Source organism: Embiotoca jacksoni, unplaced genomic scaffold, assembly GCF_022577435.1.
Source record: "Embiotoca jacksoni isolate LCO1_2020_lvr unplaced genomic scaffold, fEmbJac1.0.p SCAF_50, whole genome shotgun sequence".
NCBI lineage: Eukaryota > Metazoa > Chordata > Actinopteri > Embiotocidae > Embiotoca > Embiotoca jacksoni.
This window is the reverse complement of record NW_027185404.1, coordinates 440,711-467,470: the sequence shown is the minus strand read 5'-3', so window position 1 is coordinate 467,470 and position 26,760 is coordinate 440,711. Positions and strand designations below refer to the sequence as shown.

Below are 26,760 nucleotides of genomic sequence, written 5' to 3'. Positions count from 1 at the left end.
GAGACAGCTGGGAGCATCCATGCGACCCCCCCACCCCCACTGGACATCCATCATCTGCTATGCTCTGCACGCACACACACACACACACACACATGCACACACACACACGCACACACACGCACACACGCACACGCACACGTCTTTGTTTTTACTTCTGTCTCTCTAAATAGACGTATGGACACTCAGTGAAGCAGCATCTTATTCTGAAAAGAAGAACTCATGCATGAATACTGTTGGTCTTTTATTCTGGTATTTAACAAACTCTCCCAGAGGAAAATAAAACCAGGAAGTGATGTGACATGAACTAAATGGTTTCACTGCTGAAGAATGAGGATTTCTCTGCAGTGACAGCCAATCAGATGGTAGTGGAGCTTAAGGAGGTGATTTACGGAGAAGGAAAGAGGACAAACTGAGAGAGGTGGCAACAAAGAGAAGGAAGAGGAGGAAAGGAATGATGAAGAGCACAGAGGATAGGAGCCGACGGATACAGACACACAGCAGCAGGAGGAAATGAAGAAAACAGGGAGAGGACGGGAGGGTGGGGGGACAGGAGGTGTCTAGGAGAAACGTTAACGTCTGAGACGGAGTCAGAGCGGATCAGAGAGAGATCTGCAGTAGGAAATGTGAGCTGCTGCCTGTCTGCAGATGTCTCCACCCTGATACACCTGCCAACTGGAGACTGAACACAACTCCACACATAATCCATGAGAACTAAAAATACCAGCTCCGAAAGACTATACACCAGAGGACACACACACACACACACACACACACACACACACACACACACACACACACACACACACACACACACACACACACACACACACACACACACACACACACACACACACAACAGGACCAGGACCCAGCAACAACATAAACACACACACAACAGATCAGTGCCTCTCTATGAGGTTTGAATTATAATAGTCACACGTGGTTCTATAGAGGACAGGCAGGGAGGGGAAAGTCTGAGTCTGTCCACAGATTGACGTCCTCTGTATGAAACCATCATGTTTGATATGATAACGTTTCCACAAAACATAAACAGATTAATCTTTAAACAGGTGATGAACTCTGATCATCTTCATAGAAACAGCCGATCTGGATTAAAGACACTGGGAACATTTATTATTAAAGGCTTCAGAGTTCAGAACCTGAAATCCAATCTATGAAAATCACATCATATATACTCCATCATAAAAGTCTACGATATTTGTCTTTTAGTTCGTCTCAGTTTGATTCAACTTCATGAAAACATGAAAAAAGATTAGAATTATTTAAACAGTTTAATAAAGTCACCAACACTGTTCTGACCCTTCAGATGTCGAGGAATACACGATTTAAAGTTAGACAACCTGAGCAGAGAGAGGAGGAGCTGTGTGACTGATGGCTGCAGAAGAAAAGACCTCTGGATGTTTTATGAATATCAGACTGGAGTCCGATGATCAACAGAAACACCAGAATCTTTTAACCATCCTCTGACTGTGCTGTTAAAACATGGTGCTGGTTCATGTGGGTCTGAATCCTCTGATCACGTGTCGGCTAGTTTTAATGTTCCTTCACAGCTGCAGGAAACATGCTACTTTTACACCTCTGTGACACCGACGCAGATCAGGGTCATTTAGTTAGTTAGTTAGTTATTCCATTGGTTGGTTAGTTTGTTAGTGCAGTGCCTTTTTGATATAGGTCCTTTTTAATGTGCCAGAACAAAATGCTGTGAAAGTTCAGGGTTCCTTCAGGCTGACGTTAAACTCCGCCTCCTCCCACATGATGTCAGCTTTCAAAATTAGTTAGTTAGCTACAACCCTGTTTCTGAAAAAGTTGGAACGCTGTGTAAAATGTAAATAAAAACAATGAAATGATTTGCAAATCCCATAAACCCGTATTTAATTGCAAATAGACCAAACACAACATATAAAATGTTGAAACTGAGAAATTGTATAGTTTTATGAAAAATATGTGCTCATTTTGAATTTGATGGCAGCAACACATCTCTAAAAAGTTTGTTCAACAAAAGACTGGAAAAAATGCTAAAAGAAACACCTGGTCAAACATCTCATAACTAATTAGATTACAGTAACAGATCAGAAACATTATTGGGTATAAAAAGATGATTTCAGAGAGGCAGAGTCTCAGCAGTGAAGATGGGGTTAGGTTCACCATTCTGTGAAAGACTGTGGGAAAATAGTGCAACAATCCAAGAATAATGTTCCTCAATGTAAAACTACAAAGAATTAGTGGATTTCATCATCTACGGTTCATAATATCAGTAAAAGATTCAGAGAATCTGGAGAAATCTCTGAACACACGGGACAAGGCTGAAAACCAATATTGGATGGTGGTGCTCTTCGGGCCCTCAGGCAGCACTGCATTAAAAACAGACAATTCTGGAGTGGAAATCACTGCATGGGCTCAGGAACACTTGTGCAAACCATCGTCTGTGAACACAGTTCATCGCTGCGTCCACAAATGCAAAGAAGAAACCAGATAGAAACATGATCCAGAAACACTGCCGCCTTCTCTTGACCCGACATCATTGAAGATGGACTGAGGTGAAGTGGAAAACTGTCCTGTGGTCTGATGGATTACAATCTGAGATTCTTTTGGAAATCATGGATGCTGCATCCTCCAGGTTAAAGAGGAGAGGGACCATCTAGCTCAGGCCTGGCCAACCCGCGGCTCCTGAGCCGCATGCGGCTCTTTGCCTGGTTTCATGCGGCTCTTACGTTCATATCGAAGTTTGTGTTGTTGTTTTTTTTCTTTTAAAATCTTTTTATTGATTTTGCAAATACTTTAGACAGAGAGGTAGGACAGGATTACCCCTCCAAAAAAATTGGGATATACAGAATAGTACATTCAGTTGTAAGTCTCTTGGAGGTAGTGTTTGTGTTTTTTTTAATGTGCGTGTTCGCTTCGCTTGAGTTCAATACAGTATTTTCGTCAAATGCACATGTGCGTGAGATGAAAATACCGCAAAGTTTCCCAGTAGGGGCAAGATCATTTGAGTAAACAATTTGTGTCCAGTTCGCTCTCAAAATGGCAGGGAAAAAATGCACAGCAAAACGAAAATATGAAGATGAACACAGGACGTTTTTAACAGAATGGGAGAGTTTATATTTTTTTGTTGAATGTAATGGCAAGCCATTCTGCCTTATATGTCAGGCGTCATTAGCGCATTTCAAAGCTTCAAATCTTCAGCGCCACTACAGCTCACTCCATGCTAACATCGACCAGGAATTTCCAAAAGGGACTGAACTTCGCAAGCACAAGTTGGTCACTTTGAAAAGTCAGGCAGAAAAGCAGATACAGTTTTTCCAAAAATTTACAAAGCACTCAGAGACCGTAACGCTTGCATCGTATCAACTGGCTTGGAACATTGCATGGGCTAAAAAGCCATACAATGAAGGGGAGTTCGTTAAAAAATGCCTTGATATTGTGCCATTAAAAGACAGAACCCGTGGCATAGATGTGAAAGAAACAATGATGGCTGCATTTGCGAAAGCAAATCTGCCCACACCGAAACTAACTGCAATAGCCACGGATGGAGCGCCAGCCATGATCGGATCTGTGAACGAGTCTGTGTTTTCTACCCTGAAACACGTGAAATCAAAGCATCGATCTGTTCTGACTGACACCCATGTGAAAGAATTGCTTTGAGTGGCAACAACGGAATACAAGCCAGATTTGAAGAGGATTGTTCAAGGCAAGGAATGCCAGAAGTCCCACTAAGCAACATGCATAGTAAAAGAAAAACGCTATTGTAAATTATTATATTTTTGTTTGTGGACTTGGTTGAACTGAGAGTTTGTGTGTGTGAGAAGTGCACACAATGTTCATTGTTGAAAATGACTGGCCTGTGGTCTTAGTACTGTAGGAGTCAATTTCTGTCATTATCATGTTGGTGTGTGACATTTACAATAAATCTGGCTGAGCAGAGGTCTGTGTGTGTGTGTGTGTGTGTGTGTGTGTGTGTGTGTGTGTGTGTGTGTGTGTGTGTGTGTGTGTGTGTGTGTGTGTGTGTGTGAGGAAGGGATGGGGTGATGTTCATGTGTGCCCATGTGTATGATGTGGCTCTTTGCGGTAACACAGTAAAAAATGTGGCTCTTAGTCTCTGACTGGTTGGCCACCCCTGATCTAGCTTGTTATCAGCGCTCAGTTCAAAAGCCAGCATCTGTGATGGTACAGGGATGCATTAGTACACATGGCATGGGTAGCTTGAACATCTAGAAGGAAGCATTAATGCTGAATGATATATTCAGGTTTTGGAGCAACATATGCTGCCATCCAGACAACGTCTCTTTCTGGGAAGGTCTTGTTTATTTCAGCAGAAACCAACCAAATTCTGCACATATTACAACAGCATGGCTCCGTAGTAGAAGAGTCCGCTGATAAAGTGGCCGTCTGCAGTCCAGACCTGTCAATCATTGAAAACATCTGGAGCATCATGACATGAAAAATACAACAAAAGAAACCCTGAACTATTGAGCAGCTAAAATCCTGTATCAGGCAAGAATGGGACAACATTTCACTTTCAAAACTCCAGAAACTGGTCTCCTCAGTTCCCAAGCATTTACAGAGTGTTGTTAAAAGAAGTGATGCAACACAGTAAACATGACCCTGTCCCAACTTTTTAAGTGTTGCTGCCATCAAAATTCAAAATGAGCAAATAAAACAATAACATTTCTCAGTTTCAACATTTGATATGTTGTCTTTAGTCTGTCTGCAATAAAAAAAAAAATGAGTTTATGTGATTTACAAATCGTCACTTTCTGTTTTTATTAACATTTTACTCAGTGTCCCAACTTTTTTGGAAACTGGGTTGTAGTTATTTTGTTATTTTGAGTTCCTTCAGGCTGACGGTAAACTCCGCCTCCTCCCACATGATGTCAGCTGTCTACGCTGCTGGAAGGCTCACTTCATTGTTGCTGGATAGCAACAAGGCGGCTGGCTGGCAGGCAGGCAGGCAGACAGACAGACAGACACACACACACACACACACACACACACACACACACACACACACACACACTGTGTCACAGTCACAGTGGCAGCGGCAGACACAGTCCGCCTCACTACTGATGACATACAGCCTCACCAGCCGGTTGCATAACGTGACTCCGAGCGAACAAACTGGGTCCATCATTTGATCGGTGCATCGAACCTCCTGCAGCCCTTCCGTGAACACGATCATCTTACACACACTGCTGCCGTAAACACTCCGCTGCTGCAGGAGAACGTGTTATTCTTCTAACTCTGCCTCGGTCCTTCCTCTCCTGTTATGTAACGCTGGCCTCAGTGCTGCTCAGATGGCAGCAGACTCGAGTCTTGCGTAAGTGAACAGAGAGCGGTTCTCAACAACAGGCCTGCAGTCAGGTCCCTCACTCAGGACAACATCCTGAGGTCCGGGAAGTTTCTGATCTACATGCAGCTGCCTTCTCCCATCATCATCATCATCATCATCATCATCATCATCATCATCATCATCATCACAGGAACAGAGGACTTCACCTCAGAGAGGAGGATCCTGATGAAGAACCGGGACCAAAGTCCAGTCATCGCAACTGAGCTCTTGGTACGGCACCACAACCCAGAAAGGGTCCTTCACCACACCCATACGCCAGGTGTGAAACAGAGCTGTAACATCAAAACGTCTGGACCGGGAGAGAGCTGCAGGTTCTGCAGGTTCTGCAAGGCGGCGGACTCTGTTCACTTCTCACATGATCCAATCCATAAAATATGCAGCGTGCAGACATACAGAACTCTGCTGAGGCTCCTTCATACTCACATCACTTCCTGTTTCCTCATCTTTCTTCATGAGCGATTAAACGGTTTAGAAAGGTTAAAAGTTTTATTCAAGAAATAAAACCCTGCTGACCTCAGAGTGTTGGACCTGTCAGGATCCAGTACTGAAGGAGACAGTGTTGGTTCTGTACACGTACTGTGTATCTGTTACAGTGGCCATCATACTACTACAACTACTTTCACCCTGACATCAGTACATCTCCTTCACATCTTAATGTAAACAGTGTAAAACAGTCCAACAGTGAAACACCGGCTGTCTTCATCTGATCTGATTCTGTCACATCAGATTCTGTTGATGAACATTATTTACAGCGTGATAGAGATGCTCCTACAGGTCAATCAGACTCTGTCCTCCGTACTGCACTTGTTGATTACATGTGATTTTTATGTAATGGTGATTTTAATTATTGTAATTCAATATTGCAAACACTTTTTAGTTTTTACACCAGACCAGGAAGAAAAGTTCAGAAACCGCTCGACTGTCTTCCAGCTAACAAACACTCTGCTGTCAGCTTGGGGGCGGGGCTTTTTGTAGCCACACCTAATATCATAGAACACATAACACATGTTCCTGTTTCACTGTTCCAGTGTGTTGAAACCATCCTGATACACAGAGATGGAGACAGCAGCGATGATAATAATTAAACTCTCTGTTTATGTAATATCATCAGTGAACAGCTGATCTCCGTTCTGCCAGAACACCATCGTTAACATCGGCCCGGTTTCAGAGCTGATCAGAACTCTCCTCAGCTACTAATCTGGTATTGAATGAACCGGTCCGGTTCAGATAACTGGAACATGGTGCTGCTGTATTCATTGATAAAACGTTGACCACTGTTCCATATTGATAGATGAGCTGTTCATCACCACCTTCGATGGGAGGGTTGAACTACTGATGGGACGGACGTCAGAGGACTCCTGTCTGCATCCATCCTGGGCCTGGTCCAATTCAACTCCATCAGTGAGACTGTACACAGGAGATATTACTTTATACCTGCTGACTCATCTGGGATCATCTGTCCTGCTGGAGAAAGACAGCGCGGTATCACTGGATGTTGGTACAGTAATGGTCAGTGGAGGTGACCATGAGGACGCCTTGTGTACAATGGACCAATAGGAACGCAGATGGCTGGGTCAGGCTGGTTAACTAGATGAGGGGAAACTAAGTTCATAAAGACAGTTCAAAATATTCTGTGAACACATTGTGTCACATGACACTGTGGCAGAAGTACTGGGACACTAAATGGGACGGGAACAGGTCCATAGGAAGGGAAAAGATGGGGACTGATGAGTCTCAGTGGAAGGAGGACGGACGGCAGGATGTCTGACACACCAACAGACTCTGGTTTCATCTTAAATACACTTCTTCTGTGTACACTTCTGAAATACACAGAGCTTCCTAATGAAGCTAAATAATTGAAGTAAACTAATGAGGCTCTGCAGCACCAGAATACACTCTCACTGCTCTGAGCCGACACTTTGGCTCCACTTTGACAAAGAACAGGACAGGAAGTGGTTTCTACCAGCTACCATCGCTGAGTGTGGGGGAGGGGACTCGTCTTCATCCTCCTCTTCCTCTGTGTAGACTTATGGTTTCTGTGTATCACATCTCTTATATATCACATTATCATCCTGATCACAGTGTATGATGGTACCTCCCCACCAGTGTTCAGTCTGGACATAGGACACACATGGGTCACCGTTTTCTGTTCTGTCAGCTGTCAATCATTAGGGCCCGAGCACCAAGCATCGGTGCGAAAGCCCGATTATATTTCGTAAAGATGTTCTTCTTCTTGGACGTTCTTCTTATCCTTACGTAAAATGATTTGCCTTTTTGGAGGCTTTATCATATTCAAAAACTCATGAAAATGGATACACATATGTCTCCCGTGGAAAAATATAGGATTCTAGTGGAGTCGCGAGTGGGCGCGGCCAAATGGCTCAAGAGCACCCCCTAAAGAGATGCCCCGGCGGCCACATTTACCTAAACTCACGAAATTAGGTCAAAGGATTCTTGAAACCTCACGAAACGTGTCACATACATCCGGCGTGGTGAGACGATACATGTGATATGTGTTTTGCGAGTGGGCGTGGCCAAACGGCTCGTTCGCCGTGACATAGGAAGTTGATGTTTAAGGTCAAAGGATGCTTGAAACCTCACGAAACGTGTCACATACATCCGGCGTGGTGAGACGATACATGTGATCTGTATTTTGTGAGTGGGCGTGGCCAAACGGCTCGCTCGCCGTGACACAGGAAGTTGATGTTTAAGGTCAACGGATGCTTGAAACCTCATGAAACATGTCACATATATCCGGCTTGGTGAGACAATACATCTGATGTGTTTTGCAAGTGGGTGTGGCCAAATGGCTCGCCAGAGCCCGCTGCTGGAGACAGGAAACAAGACAAAAATAGCAACTCTTTAAGCGGGGATACGCGGTCCCTCGCGCGCTGCACGTCGGGGAGACGGCTTCGGGGAGGCGGCGCGCGGTAGTGTGAGGGTCCGTACATCACTGCTTGCAGTTTTAATTGTACTTGGTCCTAAACACCTCAGAAACTCTTTCTCTAATCACTTAGTTACTCTAGATGACATCGTCTTGGCTTCCAGCAAATAAAATCATATTCATAAAATCAGGAAAATCCTTCCTCAGCGTGATGCAGAAAAACTCATTCATGCATTTGTTACTTCCAGGCTGGATTATTGTAATTCCTTGTTGTTAGGATGTCCAAATTACTTATTAAAAACCCTGCAGTTGATCCAAAATGCTGCAGCAAGAGTACTGAGGGGATTTAGCAAGAGAGCATATTTCTCCAGTTTTAGTTTCTCTTCACTGGCTTCCTGTTAAATCAAGAATAGAATTTATAATTCTCCTTCTGATTTACAAAGCTCTTCATGACCAGGCTCCATTGTATCTCAGAGATCTTATAGAATCACATCATCCTGACAGAGATCTTCTTTCTCAGTCTGCTTGTGGTTCCCAGAGTTTCCAAAAGTAGAATGGGAGGCAGAGCCTTTAGTTTTCAGGCTACCAGTTTGTCTTTGAGGGACAGAAACCCTCTGTAGCTTAAAGGTTAGACTCAAAACTTTTTTTTTTTTTTATAAAGCTTATAGTCAGAGCTGTTCAGGTGGTCCTGAACCATCCTGGGGTTCTCACTCTTTAACTCTTTATAACTCATCTCACCATCACACCTCATTAACTTCAAGCTTCTTCTCTCCCATAGTTTCTGCTTATTGTCTGTTGTCTCTCCATTCAGTTCCCTCACTTGCATAATTTCTGTTCTTTGTTTTGTAGATGTCCCGTCATGGAGCTGCATGTCTCTGCTCTGTGATTGTTGTTTCCACCAACAGTTCAGGTCTTGTATCTCTATGCTGTCCTTTTCTCTCTCTGCTCTCCTCTCACCCCAACCGGTCGAAGCAGATGCTCCGCCCACCCCTGAGCCTGGTTCTGTCGGAGGTTTCTTCCTGTTAAGAAGGAGTTTTTCTTCCCTCTGTTGGAGGTTTTTCTCCCTTAAAGAGGAATTTTTTTCCCTCCTAGCTTATGTGGTAATTGTTGTATTGTTGGGTTTCTCTGTATAATATTGTTCTCAGTAATAAGTTCTACTGTAAGGGTTTTAATGTGTTAACTGAATGAATGAAATAACCTGTTTTGTGGTTTGGCGCTATATAAATAAAATTGAATTGAATATGTCCACTATATGTACAATATGACCACATAGTTGAAGTATCTGAACATATTCTGACAGAGAGGACAACCAGCCCATATTTATCATTCATACACTGCATATAAACAACTATTATCATCCTGGTACATCACTCACTACGGTCTAGGGGGTCTTGAGGGTCTAGGGAGTCTGGCGGTCTGGAGGGTCTGGGGGTCTAGACGGTCTGGAGGGTCTAGAGGGTCTAGGGGTTCTCGGGAGTTTCTGCTCCAGCAGTACCACGTTTCACCTGCTGGAACTTTCCATGAGTGAGTGGGAGGCAGGAGAGACACACAAAGCCTCACAACTAACTGCTGGGTGTGACTGTGAGACCCCGGGCTGATTCTCTAACCCCGTCCACCTCCCCCCACATCCCCTCACCTCCCTCCAAATCCCCTCCCCCCACCCTCCCAGCCTTTCTAGAAGGTTTCCAGGTCCGCTGTGACCCACATAACTGGAACCAGGCAAACAAGGAGATACTGTGTCTGTATGTGCTTGTGTGTGTGAGTGTTCAGTGTGGTAGCCCCCTCCTGCCAGCATCTGTCCGTGTGTGCGTGTCTCCTGTCCACATCTGTCTCCAGATGTGAGGACCCTGGCCCGTGTCCGTGACACAGTTCACCTGAATGAGACTCCTCCTTCCTCCCTGACTCAGCATTATTTTCACCCTGTAAAATGACTCCACACTTGGCAGCAGCCTGATCTGTTCATACTGCAGGTATTCACACAGGAGGGGGGGCCAAACGATATCATTTAATAAAATACACGAGGCGGAACCAAAAGTCAGGAGAGTTTATCTCTGCTTCAGTTCATGTGTTCACATTACTGAAGTAAAACCGTCTCTGTTGTCTCTCTGTATGACTCATGTGTCCTCTGCATGTTTGTCCTGCAGCTCCAGAATAGTTGGTCCAGTCTGCTTCAGACTCGGCGGGGGTGTTTCTAAGGAACCCCAGACTCACGACATGTTTGATATTAATACATTTTCAATAAAATACCACATTGAAACGACAGCAAACTGGCAACCGAGCAATGTGGGCGCCACACCTCACAGAGAGAAGAAGCTGCCATTATCCGCTCATCCTCTGGCCTGAGATAACATCTACTCTCTTTTAGGGGGTTTTCATTGTCGATGGAGGCTAATAATAATAATAATAATAATAATAATAATAATAATAATATCAGTTTAGTAGGTAAGATCATAGCGACACCTTTAATATCATGTTAAAAATGTTTGTCCTGCTAATAAAACACTGAGGAGCAGCACCCAGTTTCACTTTCACACTACTGCCGGGACAGAGATGGAGTTGAGCACTGAGAGTGTGTGTAACCATGACGACAGCTACTGGACACAGCAGCAGAGTATGAGGGTAGCACAGAAGAAACCTTCATCTGCTCTAATAAATAATAGATTTAAATAAAATTAACATTTCTGGCCACGTTGTATATCTTCACATCTGTCCACAGGGAGCTGTACACAGCAGCACCACAAACCAGACCATAATAACACCAAACAGGCTGCTTTAAATGGGTACAGCACCAGTTTCATTTAATGAGATTACAGCAGATTCTCAACCTACGAACACAATGCATTCCGAACAGCTGTTCGTAAGCTGAATTGTTCGTAAGTCGTTATTTATTAAATTTCAACCTATAATTGCCATTTGAGGTCATTTAAATGCCATTACTATTCGTTCCGATCGTTGACCGATTCATACCAAAGGCACGTGCCACATTAGCCATTTTCTCACTGCTGTCCAACTTTTTGATAATGGCAACCTTCGTTTCCATGGTTATTGCCTGGCGTTTCTTACCACTATCATTTTAATTTAATTTTATTCACTTTATTAATCCCCGAGGGGAAATTTCTTCACTACAGCAGGGGGGCTCTCAAGGGGGAGCTGCTGCAGCAGGCTGCCACTAGCGCAGCGCCAGGTAACCTGACCTGAGGTGCATGTTTTTGGATGATGGGAGGAAGCCGGAGAACCCGGAGAGAACCCACGCAAGCACAGGGAGAACATGCAAACTCCGCACAGAAAGGCCCTTGACCGGATTCGAACCCGGAACCTTTTTGCTGTGAGGCGACAATGCTAACCACTGCACCACCGTGCTGCCCCAATCACTTGCCTTACACTTTTTGCCACTACCACCACCACTAGCATTTGCTTTCTTAGGCATGATAAACACGTGAGAAACGGGTGATAAATATATGAGAAACGGTAAAGTATCCAAGATGGTACGAACTAAGATGAACACAACAACGAAGTGAGTGTTGGAGCAACGAACGAAGTGTTGGAGATGAGCCAGTGCTGCTCGGCGTGGGTTGCGGCAGAAAGGGGAATCAGTCGGATGTGGCGCGCTGTACAAAATACAAACTTGCGAACGCAATACGGCATTTTACGAACATTTATGGACATCCGTCAGCGGTTGTTCGTATCTACGAATGTTCGTAACTCGAATGTTCGTAAGTTGAGAACCCTCTGTATTTAGTTTCATCAGCCGTGCCCTACTTCTCATCTTCTCCGCATGAGAGGTCAGAGGTCAGAAACTGGATGCAGCACAGCGCTGCTGGAAGGATTAATAGAAAGAGTATGATACAAATAACAAAAAGTAACACACACACACACACACACACACACACACACACACACACACACACAAGGAGGTGTCAGCTTCACTTCAGTCTGAGGAATGTATAAAAGGCAGCAGACAGACAGCTCTTCACTGCAGGGGAGGAGGAGGAGGAGGAGGATGAGGATGAGGATGATGATGCCGTGTTCATGAGATGAAGGTCTCTGAGAGGAGTTTGATCCACTGAGGACATGTGATGGTGCACCACATTATATCGTCATTAGAGGTTTGGAGTGAGGTGGAGCAGAGATGGCTTCCTGTCCGCTGATCAAACCAGGAGTTACACCACGTTTCTATCAAAGTAGAGGACAATTCTGAAGACAGACACTAAGAGAACATCTCAAACACATCTACACGACCCACAACTGTCTGCAGAGAGACGAACACTTGACCAGACAAAACGTGAACTCTGAGAGGACATGAGACGCACATCAGGAGGAGGAGGAGGAGGACACAAGGATGGTTATTATAAGAGGACATGAAGGAGTCCCGTACGGAGCTTGGGGACATGAAGGTGTACCGTACGGAGCCCTGGAGTGGCCATAGAGAGAAAGAAATGTAAATAGTGCGCAGGTGATAAGTTTATATAAATATATATAAATATAAATATAAATATATATATATATATATAGAGAGAGAGAGAGAGAGAGAGAGAGAGAAAGAGAGAGAGAGAGAGAGTGAGAGTGATAGCTCAGCTCCTCTCAGCATTAAGTGCACTGAACCTGCTTCAATTGTCAGTTCCTCAAAGTTAGAATACTGTCAACATTATAATCCACAAACTCTCAACATCATCATTGTGGTCTTTTACTACCCCCCTCCCCCGCATCCCCCCGTGACGTCAGTGAGGGAATGAGTGTACAGACCGCAGGAGAAGCTGCTGATATCTGAGCTGCAGTTCCTCCAGCAGAGCATGATGGGAAGGAGTTTCCAAAACAATCACAAACACACGTGACCACACACCAACGCTATGTGGGACTGTGTGTATTCACACTGAAGTACCATCAGCTCTCCACACACACACACACACACACACGCACACTTACTCTCCGCCGGGTAGAAGGGCGTCATGTCCACCTTGTGCACCTCCTTGGCGTAATACTCCTCCTCGCTGCGCTGCCGCTCGCACGTCGCCGCACGCTCGTTCGCCTTCTCCTGCAGCAAGTCCCGCGTGCTATTGTAAATGGCCACGATGTCCCGGGACACCTCCTCGGGCTCGGGGAAGTCCTCCGGGGGGTCGGTGAGTTTCAGCTTGCTCAGGATTTGGCCCCGGACGGCCTCGATCCGCTTCTTCCTGAACTGCTCCATGTCCAGCGTGCTGCACGTGGACAGACTGAGAGCCACCGCGGCCAGGTCCAGAGTGAGGAGCAGAGCGAGCAGGAACACGTTCATCTCTCCTCCGAACCTTCACACCTCAAATCAGAAGAAATAGAGAGCAGGAAACACGTTCAGGACCTCCGCCGCGCAGACGCATTTCCTTCAAACAGCATTGACGCGCACGAGCCCAGCTGCCCGAACTCTCCCTTTAAGGTCGCGTGGTTCCGACTCTTCAGTTCTCGTGAAGTGGACCTGAACATCCATTCAACTAGTTCCGTCCAGAGAGAGAGATCCGGCACCAGCGCGGACTGGATCTGTTCCGGCTCACGTGGACGCACAGCGCGTAAAGGTGGACCGGGCTGCGGACCCCGACGTGGTCCCGCAGACGCTTCTGAAATATGGATGAGAACGGTCCAGTGGAAACTGTCGGGCTCCGTCAGAGAGACACGCAGCTGTGCGGGACAGAGAATACCTCCGCATCAGAGGCTCCGCACAAAGCCGGGTCTGGAGTCTCCGTCAGGCGTCACAGTGACACGCAGAGCATGTCCTTTAACTCTGCAGACACTCATCAGCGTGTACACAACAACTACACTCAGACGGGAGCATACGGTGCTGACGGTCCAAGTTCAGCTGCCCCACAGCGGAATCTCAGATCCGTTCACGGAGAACAAGTTTCCTCTGAAGCAGGCAGCTCACGAACCGACACTCCTCGGTGCGACCGTGCCACGGCACTTCACGCGTTCTCCCTCAGCCCATCGAGTCGGTAACGGCTCAGAGCTGCAGGCGGACAGCAGAGGACCGAAGAGGACAGCCGCCGGGAGGAGCTGGATGACGGACGGAGGTCAGCACGTGCTCCCCGCTTCACTCTGATGTTCTGCTCATCGTCGGAGCAGGAGAACCTCCAGAAACCTTCCGTTCCTTCGGTACCAGACGGTTTACGATAAACAGCAGAACTCTCTGAGCCCACCGGGACAGCGCGGCAGAGGCTAACGGAGCTCTGGCCCCCGAACGCGTCGTGACGCAGGGTCCTAAAGCCGGTCAGGTTCAGAGAATGTCTCTTATTGTCTCAACTTGTTAATGAACTACTCTTAGTGAGACTTCCGGTGGACAGGCTCCCTCACAGCAGCATGTCCAACCCTCCAGTCTCCTCTGGTGAATCAGTTTCTCTGATCTCTGGTTAACTTTTTTAATTTAAGTCCTGTTTGTCTCTGAACTGTGGTTCAGAGTTTATACTGTTACAACAAAAGATGAACACGGTTGAAACAGTAAAAGGATTTATTAAACCAACAGAGACTGAAACAAGGAGAGCACAGATTGTAAACAGCAACAGTCCAAACATACACGAACAAAACACACCAATACAGGTACCAAAGAACTCTGATAACGGAAACTTCAGGACCCTTGTGGATCTGTCCCCATACAAGACACTGGGACAGACAACAGGAGGACAGAGGGTGAATGGAGACCCGTAGAATGAACACATGCTGCAGTGATTGGTGAGTGGCAGCAGGTGAGGTGGGCATGACAGGAAGGGGAAGGAACAGACTGGGGACCTCTGGTGGAGAACACGGGGTGGTATTGCAGCTCAAGGCACTTCTGAATCTGCCTCATTTTTCAGACCCCGAAGCTACGTGCACTTTTTAATTACAGATTCCGCACAGAACAGACTTTTTTTTCACACAAACAGACACACAAACAAAAGGACTATTAATGAGAGCCAATGGGGACAGACACAAAAGGAGACTTTCAAAACAAGAGGAAAAAGTGAAAAAACAAAAGAGGAAATGGGTTCAAAGCCTCACATCAGTCCTGGACAGAAGACTGGAGACTGCCTAGAACCACCACCACCACCACTTCCTCCTCCTCCTCCACCACCTCCTCCAACCAGTCAGCTGTCAGTCTCCCTCCACATCTGTTAGGCTGAAGGACTTTCTCCAATAAATCTGATTTTGATAGAACGCAGAGTTGTTGCCGTGACAAGAGACAATGCTTCACAGACACCCGCAGACGCTTCTGAAATATGGATGAGAACAGTCCAGTGGAAACTGTCGGGCTCCGTCAGAGAGACACGCAGCTGTGCGGGACAGAGAATACCTCCGCATCAGAGGCTCCGCACAAAGCCGGGTCTGGAGTCTCCGTCAGGCTGTCGCAGACGCGACATTAATAGAAAAGGACAGACAGGATGGCATGGTAACCTTTGACCTCTGAAATGTCTTCAGTTTATCTCTAGAGTTGAAGTGAACTTTCTGACACGTTTGAAGAAGTTCCCACGAAGACATTCACAGATGGACAGACGATCCTTTCGGTGGGTTCAGCTGGGCGGAGCATTGGCGCCACCAACAGGTCCATACGCAAGTTATCTGTGCTGAGTTTATTAATAACCTTCATCCATCAGACTCCATGATGGAGCCTGGACACGGTCCGGTACCACAAGCAGCTGAAGGGACATCAGGACCAGTCCCACGTGTCCTCTTTCCACAAACACACCTTCTACAGTCCCTAGTGTGGGCACTGTCCCGCTACCAGACTGTCCCTGAAGGCGGGACCCTCCAGTCTGGATCACTGACCTTCACCTCCCCCACCCGTCTCCTCTCCATCACTGTCTTTGTCCCAGTCCTTCATGGTGGCTCCCATCATGAAGTCGTCTCTGAGGACGCTCCAAGCAGGCTTCTGGTCCTCCGCTGGAGCAGCCTGGACACACACAACACACACACACACACACACACACACAGTGAGAAATGGGTAGCTTTGTGTCAGTCAAGACGCAGCAGTGCCCCCTTGTGGTCCTTCAGTGAACTCTGATTTGACCTGTGATCTTTAATGATGGGTGTTTGTTTCACTATTAAACATTTAGGTGTGTGTGTGTGTGTGTGTGTGTGTGTGTGTGTGTGTGTCCACAGGTTTCAGAGGGAAGGTGTGTATCACCAGGTAGATGTCCAGAGGGACAACAGCGGGGACACGTCTCCTCCTCCTCCACCAAAGTCAGGAGACTGCAACTGTTTGTCATCTTATTTTTCCTTTTTAAGGGATTAGCATTATTATTCATAATAGTTTATTTTGGGGGACTAAAAACAAACTTTTGATAAAGTTCATTTGGTGTAAACAGGATTTAAAGTGTCCGACAGCTTGGAGCACGTTGTGCGTTTCACATTAAGTGTCGTCGTCTTTAATACGTTCAGTGTTCTTCTGTTTCTCTTCCGTCCGCTACTCACTAATGAAACATGTTGAGACTCGGGATCCAAACAAGAACCCGAACTGCACTCACAGCGTCGTGGTCCGTGTGCTGGGGGACCCGTCCGCCCGTCTCCGTCCTCCTCAGGACATCAATGAAGTCCCTCTTGGACACGGACGACAGAATCTTGGCCTTCTTCCTCTCTGAGCCGCCGGCTTCCTTCACCTTGTCCTCCACTGTCTTCTGGTGTTTCCTCACGGCGTTGAACAGCTGCACCACCCCTCTGGACCAGAACCACACAGTACAATCAGGAGAGACACGCGTAACAAAAGACATTCACGCAAAAAAAAAAGTCCACGCATGTGCAAAAACAGGAAAAAATATACATCAACAACACATTTACAGTCAAATCTACAGGCGTCCAGTTTTAATTAAAGGCGTCCAGTTTTAACTACAGGCGTCCAGTTTTAACTACAGGCGTCCAGTTTTAACTACAGGCATCCAGTTTTAAACATAGGTGTCCAGTTTCACCTGCAGGTGTCCTGCTCCAGGTGCACTGCAGTGTTTAAATGCATCGGGGGAAACAGCGCCCTCACCTGGTTGCCGTCCTCTGCAGCGTTTTCTCCGCCTCCCGGTCCGTCACCACGTCGGGCTTCTGTCGACACATCATCTCCCACGCTCGCTTCTTGTCCACCTGTTAGAGCCAAACGGTTAGAGCTCCGCCCACACAGGAAATGACTCCGATGTCAGCAGGTGAAATACAAGGAAAACAGGTCGTTGGACGTCAGAGCGCTGCCGTCCCCCCTGGCCCGAGACGCTGATGGTTTTACTCTTAGTCCATCAGAGAGAACGAAAACAGGAAGTATGTCGGCTGAACTCGCGGTGATGACTGACATCACTGTTCAGATCGCCACGCTATTCAAACGAGATGTATTCTGTCTGAATACAGAAGAGTGACAAACAACCTCATCATCGCCAGGGAGACCCTTACTGGGAGAAAACAGGCTTAATAATATTTGTACACTACATTTCTACATGCAATATTTCAAACAGTAAACTAACAGCGACAACGTGAATCTTTTCCTTCCACCACAAACGTTAACAAGTGACGTCAGCTCGACTTATTTTTACCATCCTGATGACAATGAATCTTTTCCACCACATGACGTGATGAATCAGTTCATGTCAGCCGGATGTTCATACTATCTATTAGCGATTATAGGAGGACTTTAAGATTCTGAGCAACTGGAGGGAAAAGTTGATCTTGAACTCCCCGTTGATAATAAACATTGGAATATAAATACAACTCATTGAAAGCGGTTGTTAATTGGAAACTGAAAATGTTTTTTTTTTTTTTATCCTGTAAACTTCAGCTCCCCCGATCACTGATGACGGCCCGGAGCAATATGGTGGCCATGTTGACATATTGCAGCAACATGTGAAAGTGACCCCGGTGTCTGTGTGTGCGCACGTCTGCATGTGTGCGTGGGCACACTGTGTGTGCGTGTGTGTACACTTCTGTGTGTGTGTGTGTGTGTGTGTGTGTGTGTGTGTGTGTGTGTGTGTACACTTCTCTGTGTGTGGGGGGGGGAGTACACTTCTGTGTGTGTGTGTGTGTGTGTGTGTGTGTGTGTGTGTACACTTCTCTGTGTGTGTGGGGGGGGGAGTACACTTCTGTGTGTTCACGCCTACAGGACAGAACATTTGACAGGAAGTGGGAGACTGGCAGCTGTCACTCATCTACAGCTCAGAGGAGGAGCCACAGTTCACCGGTTTTACCTGCGTCTTCCGCTCCAGCGTCTCCTCCCTCTCCTTCGTCTTCATGGCTTCCAGCTCCTTGTTCTTCAGCAGGATGCTGCTCTTCGTTTCAGACGTCTTCTTCCCCAGGATCTTTGCCATGGCCTCCGCCCATCCAGCGTTGGCGTTCTCGCCGTTCCCCTCCTCTCCTCCGTCTTCATCCTCCTCCCCCTCACTTCCTCCGTCATCCTCAGAGCCTTCATCACGACTTCCTTCATTCGAGTCCTCGCTGTCTTCAGACCGAGGAGCTTTGTCCTCTCTCTCGCCCTCTGCTGCATCAGACAAACACAGTCAGAACACATTGTCTCGGGACACACACACACACACACACACACACACACACACACACACATATATATACATACACACATATATATATATATACACACACACACACACACACACACACACACACACACACACACACACACACACACACACACACACACACACACACACACACATACATACATACACACGTGTCCTTCCTGTCCTCGGCACGGATCCGTGTTTGGGTACCGAGGGGTCTCACAGAGTCCAACACAATGAGGACCACCGTTGGACCGGGGCTCTTTAACGAACACACCTCAGACTTCCATTCATGTACCGAAACAACCGGAGCCCCTTTAACAACGAGTTTTACCGCCCGTCAACAAACACAGAAACTCACCGGACAGCTGCACGTGCGTTTCCACCAGCGCCATCATGGAGCTCACTGAAAACAGTTCCGGGGAGGACAACAACCAACAGCGGAGGTTCCTCTTCTAACTACAACTACGACTCCGCCTCTTCTTCTTCTTCGGGTTTTATCGGCAACTTCCGCCCTTTCACCGCGCTGCTGCCCCCCTCTGGACTCAGTGAAGTCCTGCATGGTCCGGTCATCAGTGCACCATGAAGATGTTCGGTCCGTTTAATGTAAATTGATTTAACCAGTCAAACCTCACAGCATAGACGTGACAGTTTGTGATGAAGATTATGGTGTGATGAAGAAGCAGGGGAACACCGAACATGATGTGTTCAGCTGAATGTAGGATTTCATGGACAGATCAGGAATGATCAGATCGGTTATCATCAGATCAGGAGATATCAGATCAGGAATGATCAGATCAGGAATGATTAGATCAGGATATATCAGATCAGGAGATATCAGATCAGGAATTATCAGATCGGGAATGATCAGATCAGGAGATATCAGGTCGGTTGTGGTGGAAAATATAATATTTCACACATGAATGAAACGATCCAAGAAGTAGATGAAGAAGGTGAACGATGGTCACATATTTTAATGTAATAGATTTTAATGGTCAGAAAACAAATCCAGATCTTGGATGAGGGACAGACTGTAGCTGGATGGAGAAGGATTGAGGAGCTCTGAGAAGGACTGAGGAGGACCTGAGAAGGATTGAGGAGCTCTGAGAAGGACTGAGGAGGACCTGAGAAGGACTGAGGAGCTCTGAGGAGGACTGAGAGGAGGACTGAGGAGCTCTGAGGAGGACTGAGGAGCTCTGAGGAGGACTGAGGAGGTCTGAGGAGGACAGACTGCTGCACACATATGGACTCTTCCATGAATGGATCCTAATAACAGGCACGTATGTCAGAACTAATCTTTTTCCTGTTTTGTTTTGTGCTGCCAACTCTTCATGTCACTCCTGTACATACATGTGCATTCATGCATGAGTATCTGCAGAGATCATGTGACACGGAGGTGCTGCAGAGATCCTGCAGATTAGGATGTCCTAAAGGAAGAGGGTGTGTCATCAGAGAGGGAACACCTCACTGTAGTGCTGCAGTGAATCAGTCAGCAGGCAGTCTTCATCAGCTGGGCAGAGGAGTCTTCATCAGCCGGACAGAGGAGTCTTCATCAGCTGGGCAGAGGAGTCTTCATCAGCCGGACAGAGGAGTCTTCATCAGCTGGTTAGGGGAGTCTTCATCAGAACAACATGACTAAACTCGGTAAACACTCTGCTCCTCCTTCAGTGGTGGTGATGGACCTGTGGGAGTGAGACCACCTGCTATGTTCCTGCCGGTATCACACACTTTCAGGTGTTTGTGACTCTGCTTCATGTTCTGTATGTTAATGACCCACATGGCTGATCGTTGAGGATTTTTCCGTGTTTTCCTGTAAACTCTCAGAATTGAGTTGTAAATGTAGGGAGTTAGGTCAGAGCATGAACAGACAGGAATCCTGCAGCTCAGAGTGTGTTCTGGTCGGACCGGACCGACCGGTCTGACTACAGCCTCGGCCATGTGATACAGAGACGAGGCCACATTACGGACTGTCAGCAGGAAGTCATACCGTCATTACCTGACTCATCTGAACAGAGAAATCATTCTGCTTAACTCAGAAATACAAACTCTGATCAGTCTTTAAACGTTTTTACATTTCAGCTATTTTCACGTCGTCCTGAAGGGCAGCTCTTCAAAATAAAATGTCTTTCACTTTATTGAGGAAAACAAACACGTTTATTTATCACATTAATCACAAGAGAAGAAAATGTTCCTGAACTTCTCACCAGAGTTATAAAAGTTTCCTCCTAAAGGGAAACAGAACGAAGAATGATCAGAGCTTAAAACAGCAGCAGGAAGTTGAAAGGAGAGTTCATCACATGACACAAGTCTTCTTAAACATCCTTGGTGTGTCTGTCATGCGTCATGTTCATGTTTCATGTTTCACGTTTCACGTTTCATGTGTCATGTGTCGTGTTTAATGTGTCATATTTAATGTGTCATATGTCATGTTACATGTTTCATGTGTCACGTGTCATGTCATGTTTTATGTTTCATGTATCATGTATCATGTATCATATTTCATGTGTCATGTTCAATGTGTCATGTTTCATGTGTCATGTGTCATGTTTCATGTGTCATGAGTCATGTGTCATGTTTAATGTGTCATGTTTCATGTGTCATGTGCCATGTGCCATGTGGCATGTGTCATGTTCAATGTGTCATGTTTCATGTTTAATGTATCATTTCGTGTGTCATGAGTCGTGTCATGTCATGTGTCATGTTTAATGTGTCATGTTTTAGGTTTCATGTTTCATGTTTCATGTGTCATGTGCCATGTGCCATGTGTCATGTTCAATGTGTCATATGTCATGTGCCATGTGCCATGTGTCATGTTCAATGTGTCATGTTTCATGTTTAATGTATCATTTCATGTGTCATGAGTCGTGTCATGTCATGTGTCATGTTTAATGCGTCATGTTTTAGGTTTCATGTGCCATGTGCCATGTGCCATGTGTCATGTTCAATGTGTCATGTGTCATGTGCCATGTGCCATGTGCCGTGTGTCATGTTCAATGTGTCATGTTTCATGTTTGATGTATCATATTTAATGTGTCATGAGTCGTGTCATGTCATGTGTCATGTTTAATGTGTCATGTTTCATGTGTCATGTGCCATGTGTCATGTTCAATGTGTCATGTGTCATGTGCCATGTGTCATGTTTCATCTGCCATGTTTCATGTGTCATGTGTCGTGTCATGTTTCAGGCGTTCGGAGCAGCGTCATGGAGTCAGCTGTAGGCTTCGCACTGGGAGCAGTGGGAGGTTGTATACTGGGAGCCACAGAGGACCCAGTGTACCGGACTCTGTCCCTGATGACTGCAGCTGGACCCCTGAAGCCAGTGATGGAGGAGGCCCGGACGGTGGGCCCCCTGGGTCTGGGGGCCCTGATGGCGGCCACGGCGCTGACTGCCTCCATGACGTCGGTGGTAGCCGGTGTCATCCTGGCAGCTGTCGTAGCTTCAGTGGGCGTGGCCACCCGCAGCTGCTGGGCCGCCCACCCTCACTCTGTTGGCCTGTGGGCTTCAGCGGGACTTGCCGGGGCCTTCGGGACCACGCTGAGCGGCGCCACGCTAGGGGCCCAGATCGAGTGGATCGTACAGAGCTATGGCATGGTGGGCATGCTGTGGGCTCTGAGCGTGTTCACCGCCCTCAAACCGCTGCTGCGCTCCCTGTTCATGCTGCTGTGGAAGCAGACGGAGGGCTGCTGCACGCTGGGATCTGAAGTCTGGACCAGACAGAAGGAGACGCTGCAGACCTCAGAGCTGCAGCAGAGACAAAGAGTGACGGTACAGATAGAGCAGAGGATCCTCGCCCTGGAGGGGGGGGGTGGCATCTGCGGGGAGGAGCAACGGACTGCATGGGCGACGGAGCGCCAGGAGAGAGAGGAGCTAGAGAGGAGGAGGATGCAGAGTGAGGAGGCAGAGATGGAGCACCGGAGCCTCCAGGACTGGATCAACATGGCGCTGCTTAAATATGTAGACTTCCTGGCGTTCTCGGGCATCCCCATGACCGTGATTGCCATAGTTACATCCGTGTTCGGGCTGTCCGGTTACGGCGGCCACCAGTCCGTGTTCCTGGTGCTCCTGGCTCTAGTTGGAATCATGGCTCTCTTTCTCCTGAAGTACTCAGACTTTAAGTTCTGGATGTTGGTGGGATGTTTGGGGATGTTCGCGTCGTTCGTCGTTGCCATGCTCACCCTCCATGCCGGGCAGGAGGCGGTGACGGCGGCCGCCAGGATGAGAGCGGCGGGACAGAATCCGTCCAGGGAGAACATCACGTCCCGGATGGATCAGCAGGCGTCTCTGGAGGCTCTGAGTGCAGCTTTCTTTGGGGCCAAACTGTGTCAGCTGGGCCTGGGGGCCACAGTGGGGGGGGGGCTGGTGCGGCGGGCGGCCGGAGAGGTGAAGGTCACCGTGGGGACAGCGCTAATTGCAGCAGGGTTACTGGGTGGGGTCCAGCTGTTAGCCCCGGTTCTGGGGGAAGGGGGCGGGGCCGGCGCTCTGCTGGGCGTGGTCGGGGTAGCGGGAGCGTCTGTGGGTGGAGCAGCTGCTGCAGCTGGGCGGAGCTCCTCGCGGTTGGGAGCTCTGGGAACACTGGGAGGGCTGGTGATGGGAGCGTTAGTGTTTGGGAGGTGGCACTTCGTCAACATCGGGCTGCAGCTACCTGTAGCCTTCGTCTTCGCAATGACCAATCCTCTGTAACCACGGCAACCAGCACTGTATTGGACTGTGATCACGTGACTGACTCATGTCTCATTCATCTGTGACATACACACCGTTAATAATTATAATTATTAATAAAATCACTTTGATGAGCATCACTCTGACACCATCATTTATTGTAATGACACACACACACACACACACACACACACACACACACACACACACACACACACACACACACACACACACACACACACACACACACACACACACACACACTGTCGTTTAGTGAGGTCCTTATCACAGACACACACACATCAGACACCACATCTGTAGCAGAAACTAGTCCCCCTGCTCCTCAGCAACAACTGAAACTGTGTTAATGACTTCAGCAGGAACAATAGGATCAAAATTGACATTGTATTTGTAAAATATGAGAAGATTTTTAAAGAACCGGCACACATCCAGGGAGCCAACAGTGGAGGTGACACCAAAACAGAGACTCCAACAGTTGGAGGTGACTTCAGTCAGCAGGACGTCAGTGATGATCTCATGTTTAATCTGTCTGGATATTCAGACAATAATTTAATACCAACAGGTGACAGACAACCTCCATTTAAATGAGGAAAGAAGCTGTCAAACATAGTCAACACTGAAGAAGGAAGGAAACGTCTTCATGAGACAGTCTGTATGTGTGTCTGTGTACTACTGTGTGTCCAGATGTGTACTGAGAGTACTTTGTGTATTGTGTGTCCAGACATATACTGTGTGTATCCAGATATGTACTGTGTATACTGTGTGTATCTAGATGTGTACTGAGTGTACTGTGTGTGTCCAGATGTGTATTATGTGTACTGTGTGTATCCAGATGTGTACCGTGTGTACTGTGTGTTTCCAGATGTGTACTGAGTGTACCTTGTGTATTGTGTGTCCAGATATATACTGTGTGTATCCAGATATGTACTGTGTATACTGTGTGTATCTAGATGTGTACTGAGTGTACTGTGTGTGTCCAGATGTGTATTATGTGTACTGTGTGTATCCAGATGTGTACCATGTGTACTGTGTGTGTCCGGATGTGTACTGAGTGTACTGAGTGTATCCAGCTGTGTACTGTGTGTATCCAGATGTGTACTGAGTGTACTGTGTGTCCAGATGTGTACTGAGTGTACTGTGTGTATCCATATGTGTACTGAGTGTACTGTGTGTACTGAGTGTATCCAGCTGTGTACTGTGTGTACTGTGTGTGTCCAGATGTGTACTGTGTGTATCCAGATTTGTACTGAGTGTACTGTTGGTACTGTGTGTCCAGATGTGTACTGTGTGTACTGAGTGTACTGTGTGTATTGTGTGTCCAGATGTGTGCTGTGTATACTGTGTGTATACAGATGTGTACTGTGTATACTGTGTGTATACAGATGTGTACTGAGTGTACTGTGTGTGTCCAGATGTGTATTATGTGTACTGTGTGTATCCAGATGTGTACCGTGTGTACTGTGTGTGTCCAGATGTGTACTGAGTGTACTGTGTGTGTCCAGATGTGTACTGTGTATTGAGTGTACTGTGTGTAAACAGATGTGTACTTCTGTGTACTGTGTATGTTCAGATGTGTACTGAGTGTACTGTGTGCATCCAGATGTGTACTTTGTGTACTGAGTGTATCCAGCTGTGTACTGTGTGTACTGAGTGTGTCCAGATGTGTACTGAGTGTACTGTGTGTACTGTGTGTTTCCAGATATGTACTTTTTGTATTGAGTGTACTGTGTATACAGATGTGTACTTCTGTGTACTGAGTGTATCCAGCTCTGCAGTGTGTGTACTGTGTGTATCCAGATTTGTACTGAGTGTACTGTGTATCCAGATGTGTACTGTGTGTACTAAGTGTACTATGTGTACTGAGTGTATCCAGCTGTGTACTGTGTGTGTCCAGATGTGTACTGAGTGTACTGTGTGTATCCAGAGTTGTACTGAGTGTACTATGTGTACTGTGTGTGTCCAAATGTGTACTGTGTGTACTGAGGGTTGTGAATGTATCATCTATACTAAACATTCACACAACTATCTTAATAAAATAAAATGTTTTTAAAAGAATCTTCAAACATGAATTGAACAACTTGAATTTGTCGTTTTATGATGAACATTTTCAACAGTGACGTCACTCATCATTAAAAATAAGAAGCCACACACTTGTCAATCAAACAGCCTCACCTCCAAACATATCCGAGTCCTAATTTGTAGTGAATGCTGGTATTATTTCCAGAGAGAAAACATATGTACTGTCGGGGTCTGCCATCATGTTCTGCAGGTCTGCTGCCCCCTTGTGGACAGAAGCCGATGAATGCAGAGTTACGACCATTGTCATGGAGACAAGTGGACTCCGAATAATGACCAGCTTGTGTTAATATGTTCCTTTAAATGAGAGCAGCGGTCTTCATTCAGCAGTAGTCCTCTTTACAGCACTGATGGTGAGACGTCACGTCCCTCTGCTGGTAGTTTTCCATCATGTCCTCCCTCTGCTGCTCTGAGGCCCCTCAGATCTGCTGAGCCTGGACAAGTGGTCCGTGTCCGCCCACGTCTTTCCCACGCAGCTCCTCTCGGTGACGCCGGGGTCAGTGTGGGTCAGCGGCCTTCTGCCTGCTGCCAGAGTCACGGACGAGTTCACAGAGGAAGACATCAAACATGCTGAGAGTCGTCCTCGCGTCCTTCAGACGTCTGTCCTCATGACTGTCCTCACACAGGCTACAATTACAGCAGGACGGAGAGACACTCTGTCATTAAAGTGTACAGGAGCCATTATTGAAGATGACTGAAGCATCCTGCTGCCTGTCTCATAGAAGTGTTCTCATAGAAGTGTATCATGTAGAGGTGTCTCATAGAAGTGTCACATGCATAAGTGTCATATGTAGAAGTGTCTCATGTAGAAGTGTCTCGTAGAAGTGTCTCATGTAGAAGTGTCACATGTAGAAGAAGATTATTTTCTGTCTTCCGAGCGGCTCCTTTTTGTGATGGTATTCAGACCGACTATCACTGGATGACTAAACAAAACTCAATACTGTTCTCACAGATACACAGGCAGATCTAGAGTGCCTGTGTAACTGTTGCAGCTCTGTGCTGTGGAGACAAAGGGGGAAAAAGCTCCATGTATGTGAGGGTGTCTCCAATTCTGTTGGACAACTGTTGCATAATATTTTCCCTTCTCCCTCAGTGATTCCATTTTCAGAGATGTGAAGGTTTACGAGCATGGAGAGGAGCCCCAGACACTCCTCCATCCATTGCCACAGATCTCTGAACATGCAGGTCAGGCAGCAGATGTGTCCCACCAGGTCGGGGCCTCACCGTCCTGAAGGGACACTCTGCAACATGAAATGCAGCTCAGACAGCTCTGAACTGT

At 46.8% G+C, this 26,760-nt stretch overlaps 3 protein-coding genes across 4 annotated transcripts in view; 1 reads left to right on the top strand and 2 right to left on the bottom strand.

Annotated features, from left to right (window-relative positions):
- The window catches only part of tgfb2 (transforming growth factor, beta 2), a 38,451-nt gene extending 24,052 nt beyond the window's left edge, over nucleotides 1-14,399 (bottom strand). The window contains exon 1 of the mRNA XM_069171961.1: nucleotides 13,176-14,399. Within this exon, the coding sequence (XP_069028062.1) occupies nucleotides 13,176-13,521 (346 nt within the window). The 5' untranslated portion in view covers nucleotides 13,522-14,399. The remainder of the gene's footprint in view (nucleotides 1-13,175) is intronic.
- Nucleotides 14,400-14,703: 304 nt separating this feature from the next.
- Nucleotides 14,704-19,171, bottom strand: rrp15 (ribosomal RNA processing 15 homolog). 2 transcript variants are annotated; one of them, XM_069171962.1, is made up of 5 exons: nucleotides 19,086-19,171; nucleotides 18,398-18,687; nucleotides 17,215-17,312; nucleotides 16,712-16,901; nucleotides 14,704-16,137 (listed from the first exon to the last, which is right to left on the bottom strand). In XM_069171962.1, the coding sequence occupies exons 1-5, from the start codon at nucleotides 19,120-19,122 to the stop codon at nucleotides 16,006-16,008; spliced, it is 747 nt and encodes a 248-aa protein (XP_069028063.1). In that variant the 5' UTR covers nucleotides 19,123-19,171; the 3' UTR covers nucleotides 14,704-16,005. The 2 variants fall into 2 exon arrangements, with proteins under 2 accessions (XP_069028063.1, XP_069028064.1); XM_069171963.1 differs by having other exon boundaries at nucleotides 18,398-18,684; nucleotides 19,086-19,156.
- Nucleotides 19,172-20,210: 1,039 nt separating this feature from the next.
- Nucleotides 20,211-25,468, top strand: LOC138211891 (uncharacterized). Its single transcript, XM_069172064.1, has 2 exons — nucleotides 20,211-20,368; nucleotides 21,910-25,468. Exons 1-2 carry the CDS (start codon nucleotides 20,356-20,358, stop codon nucleotides 23,403-23,405), a joined length of 1,509 nt encoding a protein of 502 aa, XP_069028165.1. The 5' UTR covers nucleotides 20,211-20,355; the 3' UTR covers nucleotides 23,406-25,468.
- Nucleotides 25,469-26,760: the final 1,292 nt, after the last annotated feature.

What these genes read in the sequence shown, in the direction of transcription:
- rrp15 (XM_069171962.1), bottom strand. Translation starts at nt 19,122, where the DNA reads ATGATGGCGCTGGTGGAAACGCACGTGCAGCTGTCCG. An exon ending in AACGCACGTGCAGCTGTCCG is followed by an intron (nt 18,688 to 19,085) that starts GTGAGTTTCTGT and finishes TGTCTGATGCAG; the next exon opens with CAGAGGGCGAGAGAGAGGAC. An exon ending in CGCTGGAGCGGAAGACGCAG is followed by an intron (nt 17,313 to 18,397) that starts GTAAAACCGGTG and finishes TGGCTCTAACAG; the next exon opens with GTGGACAAGAAGCGAGCGTG.